The 27,066-nt window shown below is 52.5% G+C and overlaps 1 protein-coding gene across 9 annotated transcripts in view; it reads left to right on the top strand.

Annotated features, from left to right (window-relative positions):
• The window catches only part of TSPAN11 (tetraspanin 11), a 73,028-nt gene that overhangs the window by 27,754 nt on the left and 18,208 nt on the right, over window positions 1-27,066 (top strand). For all 9 annotated transcript variants that reach the window (XR_012493818.1, XM_074325236.1, XM_074325240.1 and 6 more), the window contains one exon: window positions 14,527-14,718. Coding sequence is in view for 8 of the 9 variants with exons in the window: in XM_074325236.1 (XP_074181337.1) it covers window positions 14,527-14,718 (192 nt within the window). In the remaining variant the exon portion in view is untranslated. The remainder of the gene's footprint in view (window positions 1-14,526; window positions 14,719-27,066) is intronic.

Here is a 27,066-nt window from a genome sequence, read left to right as displayed (position 1 = left end):
AATCTATGAGGTGTGATCCAACAATACAGTGAATGTTTAAATTTTTTTAAAAAATGTTACAGTAAAAGACACAATGCCATTAATCCCCCTCAAAATCCTCCCCCTCGCTTTGAACACACCCCATCATTCTTGCCACTTTCTGAAGCAGTGCTGGAAGTCCTCTTTCGTGAGTGTCTTTAGTTGCACTGTCGTGGCTGCCTCAACATCCTGAATCATTTTGACTTTGGGGAAGAGCCAGAAGTCTCACAGTGCCAGATCTGGTGAATAAGGTGGCTGAGGACACACTGTAATGTTTTTATTTGACAGAAATTGCCGTACACCAGAAGTGATGTGTGACACGGAGCCTTTCTGCTGTGTTCACAAAACAGTGAATGCTGCTGCCGAGTGCCATCCGACAGAAAAGCAGGATCTTCCATATGGGAAGTGGCACATCACACCTTAGTAACAGTGTGTGACAAGTTTCAGCTTCTTCCATGCAGTCAGTCAGGTGTGAGCTACGGTTGAAACAAGGTGTGTTATAAAGTGTGCTGTAAGTCATTCTCCATCGTGACAACACTCCGTGTCACACATCGCTTCTGGTATAAGGCAGTTTCTGTCAAATAAAAACATTGTGGTGTGTTCTCATCCACCTTATTCACTGGATCTGGTACCATGTGACTTCTGGCTCTTCCCCAAAGCAAAATGATTCAGGACATCAAGGCAGCCACGACAGCACAATTAAAGAGGACTTCCAGAACTGCTTCAGAAAGTGGCAAGAACAATGGGATAAGTATATTTGAAGTGGGGGGGGGGGAGTATTTTGAGGGGGATTAATGGCAATATGTCTTTTACTGTAATAATTTTCCCCCCTTCTTTCACCTCCCCCCCCCCCCGCACTCCGGTTCAAGCCGTTGTTTCTCAGTCTAGTTGTGTAGGACACAGCTCCCTGGCCCATCTAGTATTAGGAGCCTTGTGCTCCACCCCCGCTGAGGCAATCGGTCGCCAGTTGTCGGTAGGCCACTCACAGCGGCTCACGGCAGCTCTCGCCAGCTGCCAGCCACTCACGCTGGCCACCACCCACTCATGGCAGCACACGGTAGCCCATGACAGCACTCAGCAGCCCATAGCAGCTCACAGCAGCTCATGCCGACCTCCGGCTGCTCAGGGCAGCCCAGTTCCAGGGAGAGTTGTTGTTCACAATCTTAGCTGTAGAGGGCGTGGGAATCGAACTGGAGATCTTGGCATTAGGAGCACAGCGCTCCAACCACCTGAGCCACCGGGCCAACCTATATATTTTATATATATATATATATATATATATATATATATATATATATATATATATATATAAGCATTTACTACATTGTTTGATCACACCTCGTATTTTGCTCAAATAAACTCTTAAAATGTTTAATGTGCCTTAGTTTATCTTTTAACAGTTCATTTAGCAGATCCCAGGAAATGATATATGTTAAGTGATATATGTTAAGCTCAGTCTCTGCACACAGAAGGCATTCAATAAATGCAATATTTTGGATATGTTTGATATAAAAGGCCTGAAAATACCAAATCAACCTGCTGGTGAGGCAGAGCTGAGATGCCTGTTGACAGAATCTTAGAAGATCTCAGAAAGGCAAAGCCATTTTCAGGGTTTTCCGATAAGATCAATGAAATTGCTTAAGATTGGAAAGGATCATGGTGTAGTAGTTTCGGATTGTTGGACGCAGCAAGGCAGGGGTTCCAAAGAGTCCTGGAGAATAGACAGTCATTTGAGGCTATGAAAAAGTTGAATAATTCGATGTTTGTTTAAATGTTTCTTGGAATGTTCCTGAAATGAATAATAACTTATTTTATTTGCAACTTTTATCTTTCTGGGTAAGAGTGTCCTGGGACAGTGAAGTTGTGTTGATGAAGGCAGGGGAATAACAGAGCCACGTTGATGTGCTCAGCAAGCTGTGTGGGTGCAGATTCTCAGACACAAACCCAACCGGGTGCTTAGGATTCTCGCTGAGCGAGGATTATGTTCTTCCTGACCATAAAAGTCTTATGTAGCCACTACAGGTAATCTCTAAATTACTGAAAAATATAAATAAGAAAACAAAAATTGCCCATACCCCACTGTATTAAGTTCGTAGGGCTGCCATAACAAAGTACCATAAACCAGGTGGCTTTAACAACAGAAATTTATTCTCTCACAGCTATGGATGCCAGAAGTCCAAAATCAAGGTGTCAGCAGGGTCGTGCTCCCTCCAAGCCTCTGGGTAGAATCTTTTCTCATCTCTTCCTGACTTCTGGTGGTGGCCGGCAATTCTGGGCATTCCTTGTCTTGCGGCTGCATTGTTCCAATCTCTGCCTCTGTCATCACATGTGTTCCTCTTGTGCCTCTGTTTCATATGGCATTTTCTTTGTCATTAGGCCCACCCTAATAACCTCATCGTAACTTGATTACATCTGCATAGATCTGAATTTTCAAATAAGGTCACATGTTAGGACTTCAGATCTTGTGGGGGGACACAATTCAACCCATAAAACTCACCATCCCAGGAATGACCACTGTTGACATTCCCTCTAGAATTTGTCCCGATTTGGACAAGAGATGGTGGTGATCTGCCATCTAGCACTACGGGAGTGACAATGGAAATAGAAGTACTTGGCAAGAGTCAAGGGATTTAGGAGGTAAAAATTGACAAGATTAGGTCATTAATTGGAGGGGACAGGTGTGTAGAATACGTAACTCCTAGGTTGATGGTGGAGCTTTTTATTGCAATGGGAGACCAGAAGGATGAGCTATTGGGGTCAGATGGAGGCATGGTGAGTCTGAGCTGCCAGGCGACATCTGAGCAGAGATGCTCAGTAGGCAGTGAGGTCACGGTTCTAGAACTCAGATGTGGATTGTCCCCACCTAGATGGTGGTTGCAGCCCCGGAAATGGGTGAGCACCTCCCCAGAGAGCATGGACTCTGAGAAGAGAACAGAGGCAAGAGTGAGACATGGAGCATCCCAGATGGATGGGAAAAGTCTGGGGTCAGCAGTGATCCCCCTTTGCCCTGAACTGGGGGAGCTCCCAGCTATGGGACTTTTAGTGCTAAGACCAGGAGGGCCCCAGGCAAGCTGGAACTCCCCCCAAGGGGAATTGGAGGAGGAGAAGTGTGAGCAGGAGGAAGAAAACCAGGAGAAACAGTGTCGCAGAAGCTGGAGATCTGGGAGGGGTCAACTGTAAAAAGGTAAAGGACACATCAAGCATTTTAAGGCCTAGAAAGTACCTATTGGGTTTGGCCACACAGAGTTCATTAGTGGGTGTGGTGAGAGCACTCTCAGGACAGTGTGGGGTGGAGGTCAAGGACGTAGACACTCAGCATAGACAACATGCACTGGGCACGCGGAGAAGAGGGGAGGGCAGTAACTGGAGGGGCCTGCGGGCGGTTGTGAGGGGCTCAAACATCTGTGGAAGGGGTATACGTAGACATGGCGAGCACCCTCCGGGTCCCGTACTCTTTGAGTGGACTCACAGTCCGTCTGTTGGGTGTTTGCATTCCTTTGGGAGTGGTGAGAAGAAGGAGGTGTGGGTGGCAGTGCAGGCAGATGGGCAGCAAGCATGTTACCAGAGCAGCTACTGGTGAGGAGAGCATCCCCATAATAGATCTCCCTGCTTCGAGTTAAAAATAACCCTGCCTGGGGCCTGCCTACACGTGGACCAGCTTCCTAGGGAGCCATTCGGCCAAGCCTCATCCTCCTCCTGGGGGATGGTCGATTTCTGAAGGTCCAGGCCTCTGTCTCCAGTCTAGGGTTCCCGGCATCTGTCCCTGGACCTGCTATGATCTCCTCATATGGGCGGAGTGCTGGCCCATCTCTCCCACGGCAGAGCTCAATGTCACACATTCTGCAGTGTACAAAGTTCCTGGGAATTGACCAGAATTCTCCAGGGACGGGCCTTGTCAATGAGGATCCCCTCTACAGGAGAAGGTTCCCTCCGTACAACAGTACAACACCCCCTGGAGTCCAGCTGCTGGTCCTCCCCCAAGCCACTTTTATAAGACGAGTAACCGTGCAGGCGTCTGCACTGCTGAGTCCTGCCCCAGCCCCGTGTGCTTCCCACCTTTCGCCTTCCTCACAGAATTGTAATGCAGGGCGATGGGGAGGAGCCTTAGTGCCAGTCTGCTGGTCACACGACCACCACTGCGCGGACGCAGACAGTGAGCCTAGACAGCAGAGGCGGTGCCCTGGGTCATGATTGGGGTGAGCCCTCCAACTGCCTTTCTGCCCAGAACAGTGTTCCTTTGCCACACTCTATGGCAACCCAGCACAGAGAGGCTCGGAAGCCCAGGTCTTCCCTGCAGGGGTTATGATGCCTAGCATTTGTGAGGCACTGCTGGGCTATCTCATGTGATCCCACATCAACCCTCATGGTCAATGTCACTACTCTCCTCATTTTACAGACAGGGAACAGTTCAGAATCTTGCCCAGGGTATTATAGTGATGATAAGCAAAGCTGTCAACTGACAAACCAGGTATTCTGGTCACTAACAATGACAGCTGAAAAATACATTCTACAGTGTTTACTAAGCACATACTAAGTGCCAAGCACTGTTCTAGGCACTTTGAATACATCAGTGGACCAAGTTCCCAGCGTTCATGGAGCTGACTGCTGGAGGCCTTACCTCCGCTCGGCCTCCCACTTGCATCATCCTATGTAATCCTCTCAGCATCCCGACACTGTGAACAGCTTGATTACAGCCCCATCTTACAGAGTGGAAAGCAATTTGTCCCAAGTCCCAGAGCTGGAGCCCAGCTCTCTCCAACCCCTAAGCTTGTGTGCTTGGCTGCCAGGCTCTGTTTCTTCCATTTCTAAGTCCCAGACTTTTCTGCAGTGTCTTTGGGGGCACAATGGATGAGTGAGGCAGCAGAGCATGCTGGGAGGACTGGGGCTCCAGTTCAGGTTCAAATTCAGACCCCAGCATTTATTTTCCATGGGACATTCAGTGCTATGGACTGAATCGTGACCCCTCAGAATTCATATATGCAAATCCTAACCCCCAATGTGACTATATTTGGAGACAGGGCTTTAGGAGGTAATGAAGGTTAAATGAGGTCCTAATCCAATAGGATTGGTGGCCTTACAAGTATAGGAAGAGAGACCTTTCTCTCTTGAAGCAAGGAAAGGCCCTGGGAGGACAGAGTGAGCAGGCAGCCGTCTGTCCTCAAGGAAGAGGCTCCTCAACAAAACCGAATCAGCCAGCACCTTATCTTGGGGCTTTCAGCCTCCAGAACTGTGAGAATTAGAAATAAATTGCTATTGTTTAAGTCGCCCAGCTGTGGTATTTTATTATGGCAACCCGAGCAGGCAAAACATTAGGCAAATCACTTAATCTCACTGAGCCGCACTATTTTCATACGTTTAATAGGAATGTCAATATCTGTAAGAATTAAAGATGAATATTTAGAAAAACATTTAGCATAGTTTCTGGCACGTACTTGGTGCATAGCTATTACGATTAGACTGAGGGGTGTACCTCGTCTCCACAGCTCTCTGTCTGTAGCGCTGGCTTTAAGACTTTGAGGACCGTGACCTGTGTGAGGAATACATGAAAGCCTGAGAAGTGCTTACATGAAGCATTGTTCACGAAACAGCTTACCCTCACTGTGTGCGATGCACTCTGACGTTTTCTCTTCTATTTTGTGGTATTTGTTTTGTGTTTTTTAGTGAGTGCAGGTTACAAACTACCACATGATTTCACAGCCCTGATGGATTGCGTTCCAAAGTTTGAAAACCCCAGAGCAGTAGGATGGTGCAAGCAGTCGTCACCCCCACCCCATGTGGGCAGGGCTCGGGTGCCGGTGACCATGCACCAAGCCAGGTGGTCTTGATGAGACTTTCAACCAAGTTTAAATCCAGCAGCTGCCGTTGTAGCATTTTACACTCCAAATTCATTCTCATAACCACTCTGTAATGATCTTCATTCCCATTTTGTAGATGATAAGACTGAGGCTCAGATAATTGGCAAAGTTCTATGTCAATTCTGGATTTTTGACTCAAAATCTGGTGCTTTTCCCATCTCCACAGACCACTGACTCATAATCACAGCCTTAGATCCACCGTCCTGGTGCTTACTTGGAATCCAACATGTCCCCAAGGTTCAAGGTTGAACCTGGGTTAGGATATTCTGATAGTAGGGACATTCAGAGATGCAGAGTATGAAAAATATAAACAAGACTTAAGCAGTGTCACAATAGGATACCCGCATCTTGTACTGAAGCTCTACCCCACCTCTGGACCTCTATCCCCAGGCCTGACCCCCACCTTTCACCATCACCCTATCCCTGACTCCCATCCTATCCACCTTGCATTTCAGTGAACCCAATATTGATCGTGACCATTTCACTGAGCAGGGGAGGGTCCCTTGGATGTAGGTCTGGATCAGAAACCAAAGTGCCAACATTCTCATGCCTCCTCATGACCCTAGAAAGAAAATGTGACCTAGGCTTTCCTATGTGGCCACCTAGGAAATGCTTTCTTCCCTCTTCCATTTCCTACACAGCTCCCTGTAGCTCCCATCACCCCTGCAATGTTGTTCTCTAATTTATTATTTTAATTAGCTGCTTGGCTGTGTTAATAATAAAAAAATTTCCAGCCTCCCAGGAGCTATGCCAGGCTGTGGGAAAACTGGGAAAGCGGCAGCTCCCTTGCCTGGAGCAGCTCCTCTGCTCCAGAATGTCTTCCTGCCTGGGGTGTTGGCTGACGCATCAGTGTTTCCCTTGGGGGCCAGTGGGGCTCAGCTTCCAGGAGACCCCTGGGACCCTTAGGGGACCATGGGCCAAGAAGGAGGCAGAGGTGCTGGAGGACTCGTGCCTGGCCAGGGCAGTGAGGCGGCTGGAGAGCACCCACACATGCCTCCAGGCCTCCCAGGGGAGCTGGTACAGAAGAGCCTCTGCTGATTTCCTTCTGAGGGTGGAAAGCCCTCACTTGGTCCGCGTCCTCCCATGAGCATGGCCCCTGCCTGCCTCCCCAGGCATGTCATCTGAGAAAGACCACCCAAGGGCCCTGGGGGGGAGGGGCTCTGCTGCACACCTTCTTCAGGTGCTCCAGTCATGCTGTTCAGGGCAGCTCTGCCTCTGTGTTGTCAGGATCTGCTGGGCGACAGGCTTACACTTGAGGAGGACACACAGTTGGTCTGCACAGGGCCATTGCAGATGAGGTCAGTCAAGGGCGAAGCCTGTGGGGACAGCTCTGAGCTGCCCCTGCTGTACTCAGGGACCCCAGGCCTGGCTGTGGCCCACACACCAGGTGGCTTGCTTCATGGGCAAAGGAGCTTTGTGTGGGTCAGCAGCCCAGTTGGTAAAATGGACACTAAACTGGACGTTAGTGTTCTGAGTTTTACTCCCCACCCTCTCTCTGGCTAGTAATGGGAACTTGTAACAGTCACCTCTCTCTCAGCCTTAGTTTCTTCATCCAGAATAGAAAGGGGGTTAGAAATGATTCTTTGCTCCCTCCCTCCCTCCCTCCCTCCTTCCCTTCCTCCCCTCCTTCCCTCTTTCCTCTTTCCATAGGGAGTTACTGGGCATTTACCATGTGAGCACTCTGCTGGTAATGCTAAAATGAATGAGATGTAACCAAGAGGCTAAAAGGGGAGACAGACAAAGTAACACATACAACAAATATGCTGTGATGAGTGTAACCATAGAAACCTGTACAAGGCATGGAGCTAGTGGGGAGGACAGAATGATGTGCTGGGCATGGGGGCAGCGACACACAAGGCAGGTTCCCTCCAGGTTCTGAGCTGGGTCAGAAAGAGGAACAGGTCATCTTTAGCTATTTCCCAGCTCAGTAAGTCCCAAGAGATCTGCCTTTGTTATACAGGTAGATGGGTTTGGGGGAGTGGGGGGAATCGTGCTCTGATTTATTTTTCAGGGGCTCTTTAAAGCCAAGAGCCAAGGAAAGAATGCCTTGTGGTGGAAAAAGGCCTTTATCATGACGAGCTTATCCTTGAAATTCAGCTTAAACAGGACTGGCGCCAAGGCCACAGGAACGTGGGGTGAGCTGGGAGAAAGGCTTGCCAGGTGCTGGCAGGTGTTGTTCATTAATATGGTGGCGCACAGTCCCTGACACCAGCTCACCTGTGCCCCCAGGTAGGGAGTTGTGGGGGGTGAAATTCAGTCACCCCCACCCTGTCCCCACCTGCCAGCAGGGAGCTCAGTATGCCCCTTGGGGTTACAACTCTGGGATCAGCTGAGTCTGGATTTGGGAACCAGGAACACTTCTTTAGCAGTGACCCAGCCAGACCCCGTCTCCAGGCCTTTTCCTGAGCCCCCATCTCTCCTTCACAAGGAGAATCACCTTGTGATTAGTCAGGGTCTTCCCACCCAATCACTGCAAGCAGCATGGGGCAGGGACAGTGTCAGGCTTGGGTCCCACTACTGGTCCTGAGCCTGGTCAGAGAGGTGTGCAGTGGATGCCGTTGAAAGAGAAAGAATAGTGAAGCATTAGGGTGGCATTACGGACCCATGGGTGCTACCCAGGCCATTACAGAGGCTTCCTGGTGACCTGGAGAGAAGTCCATTGCCCTCTGGGACTCAGCCTCCCCCTGAAATTAAAAATGGCCAGGAAGCAGGGGCAAGAATGAAAAATGTCGCCCCCGGAACTCCTCCAACAGAGGAACTAAGGCAGCACGTGGTGTTTCCCTAGCCCTCTGCACAAGGCCCATCCACAAAGCCTGGCCCCACTGTGGTGGCTGCAGTGTGTCAGGCTGTGTGCGGGGCTGAGTCTGAGGGGTGCAGGGGTGGTTCCCACTTCATGCTGAGAGCTGTGCTGGAGTGCAGGAGACTAAGGAACTTTCTGGCCCAGGAGAGCCAGCAGCAGAAGATGAAGCAGAGAGAACAATGTGGAAAAGGTGGGGACACAAGGAGATAAGAGAGAGCTGAGGCACAGAGATGCCATGTAACTTGTCCAAGTTCACACAGCCAGGAGGGGAGCTGGGAGTCAGACACTGGCAGTTGGCCTCTTCACTCTACTTTATCACTGTGGTTATTGGGCACCTGCAATGTTTTCAGCAAAAGCAAGTACTTAGTTCTTAGTAACAAAAGTGCACGTGTGCAGGAAGGGAAACAGCAGAAGATGGAGCCAAAAATCAGGCTAAGTCCAGAAGCTTAGCTGTGGGGACTGGGCAGCTGGGGCGATTTTCCAGCCGGAATGCATGTGGTCCTGCACGTGGCCCTGCACGTGGTCCTGCACGTGGTCCTGCACGTGGTTCTGCACGTGGCCCTGGACATGGTCCTAGACGTGGTCCTGCACGTGGCCCTGCATGTGGCCCTGCACGTGGTCCTGCACGTGGTTCTGCACGTGCAGCACAAGCTGCCTCTGGGTTGAGCAGAAGCCAGGACGCAGACACGGGGTGGGGGTGCGGGCAGCCAAAGCTGGGGCCGTCTTGGGTGTTGCGATGGAGCTCGGTGGGTGTGAGAACAGGTGAGGTTGGCATTTGAGCATCCCTGAGTGGAGAGGAGGGAGTCCACAGTGACTGGGAGTTTTGATCTGGGTGGGCAGTGGTACTGTTGATGAGACTGACCACGGGAGGAGCGTCCATGACAAGTGTGGTTGTGAATGGGGAACACACATCCAGCCCAGAAACCTTTTCAGTCCAGCATGGTGTGTGGCACCTAGAAGGCGCCCAGCGAACACTGACGTAAGTGAGCTGCACGCCACCCTGTGCTCCCCATGCCACGGGCTCCCCTCCCACTGAAGGCAGAGAGCTCCCCTGCCCTGGCAGAGGGTGGGGGGAGGCTCCCTTATAGGGAGCCCCATGGCTCTGGCCACTGCTCCCCATCCACAACCGATCCTTCCCCCAGACTCCAGCACAGAAACCCTTCAGTAGCCTGACAAAGAAAAACCCTGTGATTGCTTTTCATTCTCTGCCTGCTTTCCTTCCAGTCTGCTGCCCGATGTCCATCAGGACCCAGGCGTATGTGCCTGCTCAGGCTAGTCCTTCTCCCTGTAATGACATGAGCAAGTTTTTGGCAAGGTTTCTTTTCTATAACGGGAAGTTCCTAAAATTACCTGCCCTGCCCTTCCTGTGTCCTCGCTGGTGAGAAGGCCAGCTTCACCCTCTGCAGGGTTTTCTGCCAAATCGGCTGTAGGCTATGATTTTGAAAAATGTAGTTAACATTTCACAGAAAACCAACCCAGTTTCTGTAAAGAGCCAAATACTGTTGAATCAACTCTATACAAACAGGCATTGAAATAGCTCACTGGGGTCAGATCCCTCTGCTCCCCACTCACTCCTCCCCCCACTTCCCCTTTCACTGCTCTTTCTGCAGACCTAGGCAGTCTTCACGCTGCTTGAGTGAAAGCCATGAGCCACTGGTCAACAGCATCTCGGTGGAGGTGTATTGGCAGGAGGCTGTCCCCTAGTAGTAATAGGGACCTTTTACCCACAAGAAAGGACCACAGAGGTCATCTCATCCAGCACCTTCATTTTACAGATGAAGAAACTGAGGCTTAGAGAGGTGAAGTGTCTGGCACAGTTACCTGGTTAGTGAGGGGCACAGCCTGGGCGGGAACCCACACCTGCCGACTTCGACCCTCCCAAGACACCCTCTGGTGACCCATTCTGATATTGAGCAGCTTTTCCTTTTCCTGTCCAAAGGAAAGGCTGTTTTCTAAAGAGCTGGCCAAGTCCCAGGCAGGGGACTCTGAAGGACTTGAACCCCTCTTGCTCCCGATGGCAGATCACACTAAGTGTCCCCTGCAGACATTAAGTTCTCCAACCAGATGTGACACCCCAGGGGAGGGGAAGGGTCCCCATTGATTCAGACTCACTTCCTGATTCTTCCTGGACACCAGAACAAGTGTGGATTTGTTGTTTTGTAGACCTTACTCAGGGCAGTGTGTCCCTCCAGGCCCCTCCCAAACCTTCCCCTATGGCCAGGGACCCTCATGTCGCCCTGGCTGACCTGCAGGCTCTGCCTGTTTGCAAGATTCCAGTCCCTTCTGTGGCCGGCAAGAGTTCTGGAAGAGAGCAGCACTCCTCTAGTGGGATCAGTGCCGCCTCTCTCCTGGGGCGACATTTCTCAGAGCCTCACGCTCCTTCCTGGGTAGCTGCTATGTTTTCCCTCTTGCATAATCTGATTTTCATCCCTTTGGACTGAAAATTCTGCTCCTCATTACCTCACCTTCTGCCCCAAAGCTCTGACCAAAACAAACACCTTAGTACAGACAGGAACAAGATGGAGTTCAAGTTTTGAACAACTGTCAAGAGAGCCCCCAGCATCTGCCCTCTGGGCAAGGGGCCCAAAGCTTCCAGGAAGCCCTGTGGTGCATGAGGTTCAGCACAGCGCCACCTACTGGGGGAGAGGAGCAGGACACTTTGACCCTGTTAACTATGGCATCTACATCCTGGTTCTCAACTGGTACCACCTGGGACCTTAAAATACGCATGTCTGGGTCCCACTCCCAGAGATTCCAAGTGGCCTGGGGTGTGGCTGGGTTTTTCAGAGCTCCCCAGGTTATTGTGCAGCCAGGCTGAGAAACCCTGCCTTAGAGGGGCGACAAGACGGAGGAGGCCTTAGAGACCATCCGGCCCACTGCGTGGTAGGTTAGGCTCCAGCCCCAAAACCTGAATGCATCATTTTATGTGGATGACCATTTTTTTTCTGGGCAAAGCGTCCAAAGCTTTTTATCAGATTCTCAGTGTGTTCCATGTCCCCCAACAGATTAAATGTCTTCAGTCCAGCCCAAACATACCCCTTTTAGTCGTCCCAGTTCCAGTGCTCAGCTGTAAGTTTGACAAGCCTAATGGATAATTTGCAGATTTCTATAAAGAGACTACAGCCACGAAAAATTAGGTCAACTCAATGTGGTCACATTGACTATTTTGTGCTGCTCAGAATCTCTTCCTGGCACTATCATGTGCCTTTGATTAATAAAAAATGAAAATTTTTTTACTTATTAAAAATTATTACTTAATTAATGCACTGTGTTTGGTAGGCAAAGACCTTCAAAATATAAGACCCATGGGAGAAAGTAACCAAGGGGTCCTTGGTGATTATAGGTTGGAAACCACTGGTCTAATACAACCGTCTTATTTGAGAGATGAAGAAACATAGGCCAGAGAGGATAAGCAACTATCTTTAGGTCACACTGCTAGTTATACAAAGTTGGGACCCTCACCCAAGTCTTCCAGGATGCTGTAGGGGGCAGAGAGAATGTGTGCAGGATATTTTGCTGGAAACTCTCTGTCATGCGGGGGACCCTGCTCGCTGCGCCATTTGTCGTGCAGGGTGTCCGGTGGGGTCTCTGCTCCCGCTCCCCATACAAGAACGCAGGACATGGTGAGGCCAAAAAGGAACACCCACGGAGCCATAGGTAGGGGAGTCATACCACTATATTCTCTCTGGCGGCACTATACTCTCACTGGAGGCTGGATCCACACTGTCCGCAAACCGCCATCCACACTTGCCAGCCCAGCCGCCATCTTCTTGCTAGCCCCCATTCTCTCTCTCTTTCCTCTGCTAGCGTAGCCACAGCAGTTATATTAGTGGCCAATGGCTCACTGGTTACAGCTGACGGCCAACTAGCCACAGCTGATGGCCATGCAATCACAGTTGATGGCCATTTACTACCTGAGCCAGCACCTGTCTATGTGAGGCTGAGAGCCTGGAAACTACTTTCTGGGGCTCTGCCCCCACACTCTCACTCGATACAATTCCATGGACCCAGACTTAGGAAATTCCTCACTGGTCGTGGAGGTGGTATGGCTCAGAGATAGCGCACACTCACAGAGAGTTTAAAAACTGATTGTAGTTCAGGATTTCATCCAAGGTAAGATACCATCAATTGTGAGATACACCCCTGTTGTCTAAGGAAAAGTGCTGCCAAATATAATTGTAAGATGCCTTCAATATAAGATGCCATCAATATAAGATGCATGTCAATTCTAGAGATGCTAAAATGTGAGAACCAAATGTGCACCACAGAACTGAAGAAATGTCACAGATTAGCCTCTCCCATTTTGTTTGGAGTAGCACAGCTTTGAGACGGTCTTCCCGCTGGTTCTCTTACCTGCTGGAGGTGCTAAGGGGAAGAAAATGGCACTTCGAAGAAAACATTGTTGGAAAAGCAGAGATCGGTAGTGGAGCGGGCCCAGCCCAATCCGTGGGATCCGAGGACCAAGTCCTGGGTTGGCCCTCAGAAGACCTAGGTTTGAATCTCAATTCTGAAACTTCCCAGGTTGTCATCTGGAGCATGTTCTTATTCTCTCCAAGATTCAATTTCTTTACCTGCAAAGCAGAGCTAATACATGCCCTTGCCCCCCTGCCCTGTCCTCACAGAAGTATTGCAAAGCTCAGAAGAGAAAATGGTGGTTGAGTAATGTAGGTGCCAAGTGCATATCAGTTGCTAGGAACCACCTTCCATTTGCTCAGCAGATGCCTGTGATTGCCCAGGACAGAGAACTGTGAGATAACAAGGTGGGTCACAAAGACAGTTGTTCTGGGGCCAATGGGAACACTTTGCAGGGACCAGCACGAGCCCCATGGGGCTTCTCTCCCTTTGGCCCCCTTGAGGGAGCATTCATCACCCATCTGAGGAAGAGGACTCATCCTTAAATGACAGAGAGGTCAGCCTTCCTAGGAACAGATGGCAGAAATGGTCAGAGGTCCCAGGGGTCCTGCCCCCCACCCAAACTCTGGGCAGACCCCCTACTACTCCCCATGTGGCACCTTGAAGACGTATGCACACACACTTATGCTGAGCTGAACAGTCACAGGAAGAGTTATTGAGCCTCATTGCAGAAAGAACCAAGCAGGAAGCCACCCAGCTCTATTTCTAGGTACCTTCTTAAGGACGCACCCCCTGACCTGCCAATCAGCAGTGTCCTGTCCCTGCCCCCTTCCAGGGCTGAAAGGGAATCAGACAGTTAGCAAAGAAGAAATCTCCTCTCCTGCCAGTCCTCCTGCGGTCCCAGAGGGACTCCAGCACTTGTGGAGCGCATGTCCTTTCCGATGTGCAGGCTGCATCCTGAGGGCTCATCTTGGCCAGCCCCTAATTACCCAGAAGCAGAGGCAGGCCCTCTGGCAATTCACCATACCTCTCGGGGCCTCTATTTCTTCATCTGTAGAACAGAGATGAGAAACCCGGTGGTGCACCCCCCCCACCCACCTTGGGCAAACATAGGATGAACGGGGCGAGGGCATGGGGTGGCTGGGAATCAGGGAGAAGGCGTCCAGACACAGTGGTCTTCCCACAATTGCAGTTGTCTTCCCTGCCTCATGGGGACAGGGATTCACAGCCATTGTGGTAAGAAGCACGGAGTTGGGAGTCACCCCTGGATTCAGAATCTGTCCCTGCAACTCACTCAGGTGTGTGACCATGGACAGGTCGCCCAGCCTCTCCAACCCTCCTCTTCCTCATCTATAAATTGGGGACCCACACTCTCCTCACAGTCTCTTTGAAAGATTAAATGAGATGAGACATAAAAAGTGCTGGGGATGTAGTTCACTAAATGGTAGCTGTGCCCACCCCCCCCCCACGCCCCCTGTTCTGATTTGGAGATTTCTGCAGGTGGGCGGGGCCGCCGTCCTGGCCGTGGGCGTGTGGACCCTGGTGGAGAAGAGCGGCTACCTCAGCGTCCTGGCCTCCAGCACCTTCGCCGCCTCTGCCTACATCCTCATCTTCGCCGGCGCCCTCGTCATGGTGACTGGCTTCCTGGGCTTTGGCGCCATCATCCGGGAGGACAGGAGCTGCCTCTCCATGGTGAGTGCCATCTGCCCAGCGCTGGGACTGGAAGAAGGGCCTGTGGTAGCCAGGCTGGAGCCCCTCAGCGCCCAGCCCAGGCCCCCAGTCAGGCTCCTGCACTGAGAACCCCACCAATGATAGTGGCCCCAGCCTGGAGCTGAGGTTTGGGAGGGCTGGCGCGGGTGGGACCCTCGGCTCAGCTGTCTGCCGTAGTCCCCGGGTTCTTAGAATCAAAGCCAGGAGGGCAGTCTCAGTCCTGGTGGCCCTGTTGGCTCCCTTCCTCTTCCTCCTCTCCTTCCAGATGTTTTCATGGAGATTTCCAAAGTTATACAAAATGACAAGCATGTCATAATGAAGCTCCATGTCCCATCACCCAGACTCAGCAGCTGTCACGTCAGAGCCGGTCCTGTTTCTGACATGTACGCAGCTCCTCCCCCACCTGACATCCCAGGCGTCTCGTCGTCTATAAATATTGTAGGGTGTACCTCAAAAACGTAGGGTCCTTTATTAGAAAATATGAAATACCATTATCACACCTACACACAATTAATAGTCCTTCCCTAATATCATGAAATAACCAGGCAGTTGCACATTTCCCCAACTGACCCATAAACTGTTCTTTTTTTCTAAAGTTTGTTTGAATCAGAATCTAATGTACTTAAATTGGTCACTTTGTCTCCTAGGTCTCTGTTAGTCTCTAAGCTCCCCTGTCAATGTCTCTCTTTATTGTCCTTTGCAGTTTGTTGAAGGGGCCGGGTCATGTGTCCTATACTTTCTCCCATTCCTGCTTTTCTGATTACATCCCTGTGATGTTGACCGTGTCCTCCTGGTAGCTGCATCTAGAAGCTTGATCAGACACAGGTGTGATTGCGTGGGCGATGGCGTGGGCTGCACAGGTTCCTTGACTGGCATCTCTGGGAATCTGGCTGCTGTCACCTGGCTCAGTGTCAGGAGAGGAGGCCGGGGTGGGCTGCAGGGGCAGAAGCCAGAGTCCAGCTCGGGACTCGCCTGATTCCCATGCACCTGTTCCAGGCAGGCTCCCCGCCCTCTCCTCCTGAGGGCCACGGCCAATGTGGGCAGAGAGGCCACAAAACACCAGGACTTAGCAAGGCAGGGCCGAGGCCAGCACCATCCAAGTCTCAGCGAGAACCCAGGCTGAGCCTGAAAGGAGTCGAGCAGCAGGAAGAAGGCCTGAGCGCTGCTCCCTACCCTGCCTCCCCATGCCCACCGCTGACGTGGCAGCCTCGGCCCTTGCACGTCCACCAGGGAACAGGAGGCAGTGGAGGGGTCGTCCCCTGTAGCCTCTCACCACCAGTGACCTAGTTTTTGTAGCTCTGGATACAAAAGTGCCCATGACAGGCTCAGCAGGATGGCTCTCCCCTGCCTGGAAAAATGCCTTAACATCTGCTCTGAGGGATAGTCCAGAGCCAGAGCCGGCCACATGGGTGGTGGTCCACTGGCAGAGTGAAATCCCATAGGGGCCCCAGCACCTATGGCTTCTGACACGAGCTGTGTTTCCAGCAGTGGGACAGGTGGCCCTGAGCCAGCCCTCACGCGCCCTAGCCATCCTGTTGGACATCCAACCTCATCAGTGTTAGCTGGATGGCACAGGGTGTGACCGAGTGACTGGGCATGTGGGGTGGCTGGGGCAGAGGTTCCGAGCTTTGTGGGGACTGAGGCCCACAGGGACCGGTCCTCCAGGGCCGAGAGAACCCATCCCTAGCTTATCCAGGACCCCACCTTTGCCCTGCTCAGCCCTGGTCCCTTCAGAAGCGGGGCCTTCATGAAGCCTTGGGTTTCAGGCTAAGCCCTCTTGCCCGCAGAGGCAGCCGCTGAGCTGTGTGCTCGCTGGCTGCCCCTCCCGCCCACCAAGTAATCTCGTTGTGGGAAGACAGGACTCACCTCTACAGCCCAAGAGGGAAGGCAGAGGCCCTCACTTGGGAGTCTTCCTTCTCACTTAGAGTCAGCTCTTTGGGTCCTAAAGAAGCCCCTAAGACCAGTGGCCCCTGCAGCACCGGGAAACAGCCCCCCACTTTCCACCAGGGACACAATTAGAACACAAATGGACACCACTCACGGAGAGCCACTCGCTCTATCCGGACAGCAGCAGCCCTGCAAAGTCACAGTAGGCGTGACCTCTCTGTGCCCAGCACTGTTCTGAGCACTCATGTATGTGAACTCATGTCACCCTCACCGGCCTATGAGGTGTGCATCTTACAGCGAGGAAGCTGGGGTGCAGAGAGGTAAAACGGTTTGCCCCAGGTCACACTGTGTGGAAGTGGTCGGCAGTCCGGGCCCCAGGCCCATGCTCCGACCCCCATACCACACTGCCTCCAAAAGGCATTCTTCACCCCTCCGTACACTGAGAAAGCTGGCCTGGGAGGTGTGGGGCGCAGAAGTGGGCTCCAATCTGTTAACATCAGCTCCAAGTATCCACGTCCCCTGGGGAGGCCAAGCGTGACAGACGGCAGAGGGACAGGAGGTCGCGAGGGATAGCGTGTGCAGAGGGACACGCTCTCCATGTTTGTGACTGTCAGTGCAAAGCAGCTGCTGCAAGATCGGGGTGGGAATGAGGGAGGGCTCCCTGCAGGGCCGAGCCAGAACGCGGGGGCAGGAGACTGAGGGGGGGGCTAGAAGCTCCTTGCTTTACAGTATGGAAATAACTGCATGTGGGCAGGGAGTGCCCATTCAGAAGGGGACTTGAGGGTCAGTGGGTCCAACCGTCCATCTAAAGGTTTCCAGGCTGCAGGACACGGGGTGGGTGAGAGTGTGGGTCATCCAGGTATTAATGAAGGATACCCAGCATTACTGACTTTTGGGGAAGTCTCACATAAGAGCCGCTCCCCTTGGGAATCTCAACAAGCAGAAGGAAAGCCTGAGATTCTGTAACTGATAGCACTCTGCTCTCCGAGCCACCGATCACAGCCTCCCCTTCCTCACTCCCTTCTTACCCGATCCATTTGCGGGACCTATTCCATGATCTAGGCTGAGCCACTATGAAAACAGGTGTCTCCACCCTGACAGGTGTGTGGTCAGAGGCCTGCCCAGGGGGACCAAGCCCTGTTCCCAGGGCTGCACAGGGAAGCGTGGCCTCGGGCTTGCCTGCAGGCCTGCCGCATACCACTCACCCCAGCTTCAGAGGGTCAGCAAACGAGGGGTCTTCTCATCCCACTAAGCCTTGAGCAAGTGCTGGGGGCACAGGGCTTGCTGGACAGACGACATCCCTTCCTTCTTCTCAGCGCCACTTTACCCCATCCCACAGAACTGAAGGATTCTCTGATCCATCATCAGTAACCAAACACATCAGAGAGGTGCCAGCTCAAAAGTGAGGTCAGGAAAATGTGCACGCACGCACATCACATGTGCACAGCCACCAGCCCAGGAGTGTGGGGACAGGGCCGAACAAGCAGCAAAACTTGAAGCCTGGCATCTTCCTTTGCTTTTCCCTGCCACCTCTGAAAGAAGCAAAGACTGAACTGGCCCAAGGACAGAACACACATGAAGCAGAAAATGCTAAGAATCCACATCCGGGCCCATCAGCCCTGAATTACTGAGCACTTCATTGTTTAACAGGTGGCTGTAAGACCTTTCTTGTGCTAACACAAGTAGGGCTTTTAAAACCCAGGCTCCAATTTAGAGGCAAGTGCTGTGATGAAGGCGGTTTACAAGTGCTCTGTGCTTCCTGGAGGTTCCTTCCTGGTCTCATTGCATTTTTCTGCAATCCCTGTCTTAACTTCCTTTTGAAATCTTTAATCAGCTGAAGGCTGGAGCAAACTCCAGAGGAGAAATGCGGTGAGTCTAGCTCTGTAAGCTCTGTACACAGTGGTCCCCCAAAAGGCGAGGGAAAGATGAAAGACCATTCATGCGGAGGGTGTGTGTCCAGCTTGGAGCAGGAGTCGGGGGAGGCCTGACATCAGAAATCCCCGAGAACTACCAGAGAGGGCAGCCCAGCTCCCACAGGCCACGGCGTCCTGCCCGGGCCCTGCCTCCCAGGCAGCACAGGTGCAGCCCCTCAGAAGGAACTGTTCATCAGGGACAGGAATAGCACATCTTAGCTGGTGCTGAGATGAGGATCGGCTTGGCGGCGGAAATCTGCAGAGGGGGAAAGAGAATGGGGTTTGAATTATTCACACCAGCTCTTCTTTTTTAGTGAAGGCTGCGTGAGCGAGCCCGATAATTCAGGCCATCTCAGCCGAAGGCCAGTGACCAGGCCGGACGCCACCCTGATCAAAAGAAAGGGATATTTTTAGAGTTTTGAGTGTGGGCTCCAAAAACTTTTATATCTTAAGCCAGATGAAGATTATGATGGATGGTCCTGGCTAAACTGGGTCTTTGTCAGGAGCTCTTTTATATTTGTGGGATGGAATTAGAAGTCAGAAGTTCTAGAACCAGTTTCTGGAAATGAAGGGACCCCGATTGCAGCACCTCCATCAGACACACCCAGACTTGGGTAAGCAGGGCGGTAAGGTCTAGAGCCAAGGGCCAGGGCTCAGAAGCAGGTTGTGGAGTCCCTTGCCCGACAAGCTCTGCAATTAGGGAAGTCACTGGGCCGCTCCTGGCCACCTTGCTGTCCCCACCTTTACACGGGGGGTGAGGTGTGAGGATAAGGAGGAAGTACCTTGGGTCTTAGGAGCAGAGTCACCATATTATATAAAGATCATAAACCGTGGCTAGAATTATCATTTGCATCGCCATTACCATGACCAAGCTCCTTTGAGAAGGAGCCTACGTAAGTAGAACTATTCTTAGGGCCATTACTCCCAGGTCCCACGCTTGGGCTGGCTGCTGCCGTTGTAGAAGCTGGTGCTCGAGGAAGGAGAGAGGGAGCTGGGTCCCGGGTCAAGGGGGTTTGACTGTGTCCTTCCCAGGGCTTATCTCTCACCACACATGACTTTGTCAGTGCTCCAGCAGCCACCCAGCCAGGGTAGTTGCAGCCTCATCTGTTTGGTGGCACTTTGACCTTTGGGTCAGCTGCCCACATGCTCCAAAGGAACAGGTCCTGCCTGCAGGGCTTTGAGAAGCCCCAACTCCTTTCACTGGGACGAGAGGCCTGTCCTCATCTGGCAGGGAGGCAGGGAGGCAGGGAAATGGACAACATGAGTATTTCCAGGCTCTTCTGGAAACAGGAGACAAGTATCCCCAAGAACCAGGCTTGAGATGGCTGCACAAGCGCCTGTGCTCGGCCTCTCCCAGCTGGTCCTGCTGACGTCATTCGGGAAAGGCCTTGGGCTGAAATTGGCAGGACAACCACACAGCTGCCCGATGGAACACGGCCCCGCCGCCCCTAAGACCCTGGCAAATGTCCCCATCAGCCTCCTTCTCATCGGCCTCACTTAGCTCAGGGGCTGTGCAGGCGGGACTGCCAGGCTGCTTAGAGATGAACTCTCCACCCCTCTCCCTTGCCATAGAGACTAAAAGACTTGCCTAAGGTCATGCAGCCAGGAGCTGGCAGAGCCCTGTCAGCACCCAAGGCTTGGTCCAGGGCCTTCCCCGCTGCCCCAGGTTGGCCTTCTGGGTGCCTCCAACACAGGAAATGAGAATGAGACTCGCCTTTCTTGTGACTCGGGACCGCGCTTTGCACTCCAGCTGCAAAATGAAGCCCTGAGGGAACAATCGAGGGTCGGCAACCCAACTGACTGCCACCTGATTTACTCCAAAGTGGCGATCAAGCCTCCAGGTGCTGGCAGTGCAGCAGAAATCAGCTCTGTTCGTGTGTGCGCCAAAGAAAGCGTTTGGGCCTAGTCAGGGAAAAGCCCAACTTGGTTATGTTTGGGTGCCTGACCACCCAGAGGGGGCTGGCTGTCTCCCCACCCTAAGCCGGGACCCTGAGCAAGTCTCAGAGCAGGGCTGGAATGAGAGAGAGAGAGAGAGAGAGAGAGAGAGAGAGAGAGAGAGAGAGAGAACGAAGCTCTGTGTGTACGTATCTCTGTGTGTCTGTGTGTGTGTCTGTGTTTGTGTGTGTGTGTATATATGTATGTCTGTGTGTGTGTGTATCTCTGTGCGTGTCTGTCTGTGTGTGTTTGCATGTGTGTGTGTGTGTGTATTGCAGAAAGGCAGGGGATGCTTGGTAAGCAGCACCTGTTTGCATCCCCAATCCAAGAGTTTATGTCCATCATTCAGCTTCCTGCTTCCTTTCCTTGGCGGATTCTGGGTTTAACTATGTAACTGGATACAGACATGCTACAGTCGCTGTCACATAACGAGGCACAATGATAACTGAGCCTCTTGAGAGGGGAGCCTCGGAATGGATGGTCTGAACAGCAGATAGTCCTTCAACTAATTGTTGGGAAGACAAATGTTGTTTCCTTCCTCCCGGTGACACTACAGGTCCCTACACGCTGCACCACATCTCTCCTGCTGATGTTAAAATGAACCTTACTGCACAATCACACACCCACCTAAGATAACCTGGAGGTGGGCTGCCAGCTGAGGGACTTGATCTGGATGGAAAATCTCCTCCTGGGGCCCCATATAGGGACTGTCGTGGCTGTTGAGAATGGTCGGTATTGCTGCTCTACTCCATGGGAGGGAGAGAGGAAAGGGCTTGTGAGGGCCCGTCAGTCACTTACAGAAACAGGGCATTTCCCCACTGTGCTTAGCGCACCTCCCCAGGGAGCCAGAGTTGTCTGCATTCCCTGCCAAGAGCCATGGCAGATGAGAGGGCAGGACCCTCCTTCCTTTCCATCTGATCCACACTCATTCCCAGCCTCGGAGCTGCAGGTCCCCTACCCCCGTGGGAGCAGGACGGGTGTGGCTGCACCGCTGTCTGGAAGTGCTTCTGTCTGCCATGTCCTCACACTGGCTTTGGGAATCTGTGCCTCCATACTGATGCTCGGTGCCCTGCTCAATGGCCCTGTACCTCACACTGACGTTTTAGGGGAGCTTAACATCAATTGAAAAATAAGACCCAGGAAACAGAGAAGGCGGTCAAAGGTCGTCTTTATTACTAATGCAGCTGATTGGAGTGTGTGGCTTTATCTCAGCAGCCTAAAGCCTTAGCGACTCTTCAGCTGTGGCTGGGATAAGGGCCAGACTGGGCGCCTCACTGAGACCTGCCTCACTGAACTCATTGCATGGCGGAGAGCAGAGAATATGGCATCCTGAGGACAGGCTGTCCTGAGCAAGGGAGGGAGGGAAGGGAAGGAGGGAATAAGGCTCCCCCACCAAACAGAGAAGAGCAGTGAGTAAGGAAAGGGGGAGAAGCTGGGTGTTCCTCTAGATGTCCCTGCAGGGAAGCAGGAAGCTAGGAGAGAGGAGGCTCTGTCCTGACACTGACAGACCAAAGAAGCAGCAGCACCAAGACATTCTTCCCATCTAAACCCTACATTTTATGCAGAAGGCCCAGAGCGGGTGAGTGATTCACCCAGGGTCACACAGCATCTTCACAGAGGCAAGCCGGGCCCAGACTCCCAGGCCAGGGCAACTTGGGTGATCTCACCCTTTCCTCTGACCAGCACCATTCTGGGTCTTGATCCACCTTTCTCAGGCTGCAGAGATGTACCTGATCACTGCCTACCTGTAGCAGCAAATTTTCTATATGCAATAGTTTTTACAGCCAGTTAATTTCCACCACCTTCTCCTCCAATTTTTTGCATCTCGTGCTCCATGTTACACTGATGAGGCTGCCTAATTCTTGGACCTCACCAAGCATTTCCAGCACATTCCCAGAATTTCTTGGTCTGCTGGACACGAGGGTGAGAAGGGAAGGAGACACAAAAGGGGTTAAGACCGGGTTCTTGGCCTGGAGTCTAAAGAGGAAGGCAAGACACCTGCATTAAAAGACAAAGGACCCTGTGGGGAGTTAAATTCCTTTTTGGATTTGGTCAGAGCTCTGTCCTCTCTGAGCCTCAGGACTTTTCCCAACCTTCGGATGTGGTAGCGGTTTCTCCTGCTCAGCCTCCCCTGTCCCTTTGTAGACAACGCTGTCCTAGAAGTGCCATCAGCAGTCCCATCCTGGAGTGCCTGTCACTTGTCCTACCCTGGCCCAGGCACAATCCCTTCTGTTCCAAGCGTGCACGCAGGCTGTACCATATCTCTCCATAGCCTGTGAGAAGGCCGCCAGCAGGAACATCTAGGCCCTTCCAGGGGGCTAGTAGGCAGCTATCAGTCACTCCCTCCATGCCTAAATCCACCAGCAGAAGCCTCTTCCAAGTTCCCTGGGCTGCGTCTCCCCAGGGGAGTCTGGTGGTCACCCCTCAGCCAGCTGGCCAGGCACTACTGTCCATTCTGGAGCCTGCCCTCTCAGCCCACTCATACTGGACTCAGCAGTCCCGGGACGCCTTGCTGTCCAGTGGACGCCTGTCTTTGGCTTACAGTTCTCCTCCTATGACCCCCCTCCCCCACATACACAGTGTGATCCTTGGACCCCCAACCCTTGGGCTTGGGTTTTGGATGGCCTCAGCTGCATTCTCTTCGTGTGTCTCTTGAATATCTCTTGCCTCCCCGCAGCCTGATTTGCTCCTCCGCTGCCCTCTTCCAACTTTTCCTCACTTGGTTGACCAGCTTTCCTCACCCCAGCCCTGCTCTGCTTCTCTTCTCCCTCCCAGCCCCTTGGGCCAGAACTGGATATTAGCATCAGCTGTCAGCCACCGGCCAGAGCACACCCGCGAGTCTTCCCATAGAGCAGCCCCAGGTGGAATGGCTGTGTCCCAGCATCCGGCATGGCTGTGGCTGGATGGCTCGGGCTGTGAGCCCTGGCGGGGGCCAGAAGGGCGTTGAGGTAACCTTCATCCTTCCAACAGTGACATCTTGTTGCAGGAATGGCTCAAAGCTCCCAAATCCACATCCTCTCTTTTCTGCACAAACAGGCCAGACAGCTGCACCTCTGAGCCCTGACTGCCTCCAGCCAGGGGTTAATTGCCAGAAAATAATGCTCCCTGAGGTCATTGCTGCTTAAACAGCTGGCTTCATCTTTTCCTGTTTGGCCTTGGTTGTTCGGAGCTCCCTGCCCTCCCTTGCCTGCTGCTGTACTCCTTTCACACACAGCCAAGCGGGGAGCCACAGGCGGGGCTCTGCTCTGTGGGACTTGACCTTGGCACATCTCAGTTCTTTCCCTCCCTCACTGCTGCTCTGCTGCCCTGAGACGGACTACACTAGTGCGTCTGCTCCCCCCACCAGCCGTGGGGACAACCCGCCTCGGCTTTCTGACTGTGGCTTGGTTTTCATCTCTAACTGTGCAGAGTGTTGGAGGAGACAGAAGAGAAAGGCTTCAGCAAAGCTCCCTTCTTTGTGGCAGAATCAGTCCAATGGAGAAATTCCAAGTCCAGTTGTATAAAGTGCTTAAAACTTACGTCAAGGATGTTGCCAGCTGGTGCTGAGCTGCCCCATCTCCGTGACTCTGCCCCAGAAACCATACCTGGGGCTCAGAGTGTCCCATGCAGTGGGAGTCCATCTGAAGACTCCATTTCTAATTAGTCACCGTGATGTCACAATGAGAAACATTTCTGCAGATTTCCCGCAGAGCCTCTCATGAAAGAAAGTATTGGTTTGGTTCAGAGAGTTCTATGTGGTTCCAGCTTTATTTTGTAGCTTTCTTTTCTTTTTTTTTTTTAATTGGGGAAGGGGAACAGGACTTTATTGGGGAACAGTGTGCACTTCCAGGACTTTTTCTCCAAGTCAAGTTGTTGTCCTTTCAATCTTAGTTGTGGAGGGTTCTGTTCAGCTTCAAGTTGTTGTTCTTTCAGTCTTAGTTGTGGAGGGCGCAGCTCAGCTCCAGGTCCAGTTGCCGTTGCTAGTTGCAGGGGGCACAACCCACCATCCCTTGCGGGAGTCGAGGAGTTGAACCGGCAGCCTTGTGGTTGAGAGCCCACTGGCCCATGTGGGAATCGAACTGGCAGCCTTCGGAGTTAGGAGCATGGAGCTCTAACTGTCTGAGCCACCGGGCCGGCCCTCCAGCTTCATTTTGGATCTATAGTTTTAGAAAATATCCACCTTTGCTTCTAGTTCAAACTGTTCCATTAAAGATGAAAGGAAAGGCACTTTGGTAGGTGTTATGGGGGAAGATGACGGCTTGGGTCCCATTCTGGGCTTACCAAACTTGTTCCTTCCATGTTCGGGGTCCAGTTTGGCATATTTTGAAATGGCATTGTTCTTATGGAGGGCTCTAGGGGCAGAAGCCACAAGAGCTTTCTTTAGGATTCTCACTACTGGTTTCTGTCAGACCAAGATTTAGATGGTTCCCTCTGGAAGGGCCGGGAGCAGCCCTGAGTGCAGGGGCAGACCAGGCACAAAAAGCTGAGTGGGTTGGAAGTCAGGGAGGACTTGGGGGGGGCGGGCTCAGTTCTCACCCATGTGCAGGGCCTGTGAAGACAGAACAAGATACAGGCAGAGCAGGAGGGCAAACAAGGATCAGAGTGTACGCAGTTCCAGGAGTGGGACCAGCGTGAGAGCAGCAAGGCAGGTCGTGGTTGAGAAAGACAACAGCAGTGAGGTCACAACCAGGAGCTTCTGCCTCAGGGAGGGCTTTGTGGGCCTTGCCCCCGCTGCGGCTTCATGGCTAACAGCTGCGGGACGCAGACGTGGTCGGCAGGCGGCATGGAGCAGCAGGGGCCTGGAGGCCAGGGCCTCGCTCGTGTTCGGGGTGCTGTGCGCACACAGGGAGTGTGGCCCAGCTTATCTCTAGACTGGGAGATAAGGCAGGCTGGGCTGAGTAACGCGAAGGGCAGAGAGGGTGGGCATGGATCTTAGAGCCCAAGGCTGTGTGACCCCTGGGTGCAGCAGCTGCGTGAAGGAGCAGGCAGAAGCCCCTGCTGCGCCACTGGTGGCGGGGCCCCAGGTGGGGGAGGCAGCCTGGCCAGGAGGGGCTGCCTGCAGCATGCCTGGCCTGCATGCTGGCCCTGAGGAATGGGGACTGAGCGGGGATTGCGTCGGGGTTGGGGAGTCTCTGGATTTCCCCTTCGTCTCTCTGTCACCACTCTGTCATTCCTCTCCTGACACCTGCATCCACCTGAACCTGCTGAATCCACCCTAAAGAGCTAGCTCAGCGAGCTCACCCCCCACCCATCAGCTGTTAGGACGACAGCAGCCCACAGCAGGTAAGCACACGAGGTCCTGCAACCAGAATCGCTGGGTTCAGTTCCGGTCTCAGCCATGTTCTTGCCAAGTGACCTCAGACAAGCTGTTTCACCTCTCCACGCATGTGTGCTCGTGGGTCCCGTGAGGCCGACAGTGTGCTCACGTGGCAGCATGATGAGCGATGCAGGGCTCATCTCCGAGGGCGGCTGGGAGCGGGCCTGGGAAGTGCTCACAGAGGCGCCTGCACGTCCTGGAGCACCTGCTGTGTGCGCCTGGGGGGCGCTCGGGTGAATACTGCCCTGGCTGCGCCTGAGAGCAATTGATCACTATTATCACCAGGGGTGCCCCAAAATGTGTACAAGTGGACACTTTGGTCAGCGTTGCTCAAGCAGTAGTTCATCGTAATCAGAAGTGTCTGGACGCTGATGGGAACCACTCTGAGCCCCTCTTGTAATTACAGAAGTCACACGTGACTTGGATTCATCTTTTGGTGTCGGTATATGTTGAGTATTACAATTTTAATAGTTTTCTTTCCTTCGTAAAATGTGTATACATTTTTCTGGCACCCTCTGTAGTTATGTTTGTGTGTGGAAAGGATACCTTTCTACCATTCACACTGTAGAAAACCTACATTTCTCTGCTTCCCCTGCTGTCTTGAGAAACAAGACCAGTGCACCCACCTAAGTTGGGTTTTCACCTCCTAAGCCATAGGCCAGGGAGATGCATTCTAGCGGCCCCTCTAGAGAATGGCGGGCTCTGCGGGTGGAGCATGGGCCCTCCCCTGGCATGGTAGGCTGGGAGAAGCAGGATGGCATGGGGCCCAGTAAACACTGACATTGAAATATGACTCCTTGAAATTACACACAAGGTACCGGAGAACTTTTTACTGACTTTTGTTTAATAATTCAAAATCAATACCAAACCAGACTTAAAGAAGGCAAAAGGTAGCTCCAAAACCTCCGTCATGCTTCCTAGTCAGCCTGTTATACAACCCTTATGGTAGCTCACACCTCACTGCCCAGCTCCTTAGGGACAGCTGGAGGGATCTACAGCTGCTTCAGAACACATCGTCCCCAGGGAAGCACCCAGAGCTCTCGGGTTTGACCTGGACTGGTGGCATTCCCTCCACTGACCCGTCCTAGAGTCAGGGCGTGCAACTTCCTGCTGCAAAGGTGCCCTCCCAGGCAGGTACAGAGTCCAACCCCCCACATGCTTCTCTGTTCCATTCAGGCTTCTCAGGAACTAGATAACCTTCCTTAAATCTTTTGTGTACCTCCCATTATGCATAGGGACACATACAAATCAGGTCCCAGCATCAGCCTTAGATTCTGATAATTCTTTGTCGTGGGGCTG

This window comes from Rhinolophus sinicus, linkage group LG02 (assembly GCF_036562045.2).
Source record: "Rhinolophus sinicus isolate RSC01 linkage group LG02, ASM3656204v1, whole genome shotgun sequence".
Lineage (NCBI taxonomy): Eukaryota > Metazoa > Chordata > Mammalia > Chiroptera > Rhinolophidae > Rhinolophus > Rhinolophus sinicus.
Note: the sequence above shows the minus strand (reverse complement) of the source record. Positions and strands in the feature narration are given on the sequence as shown.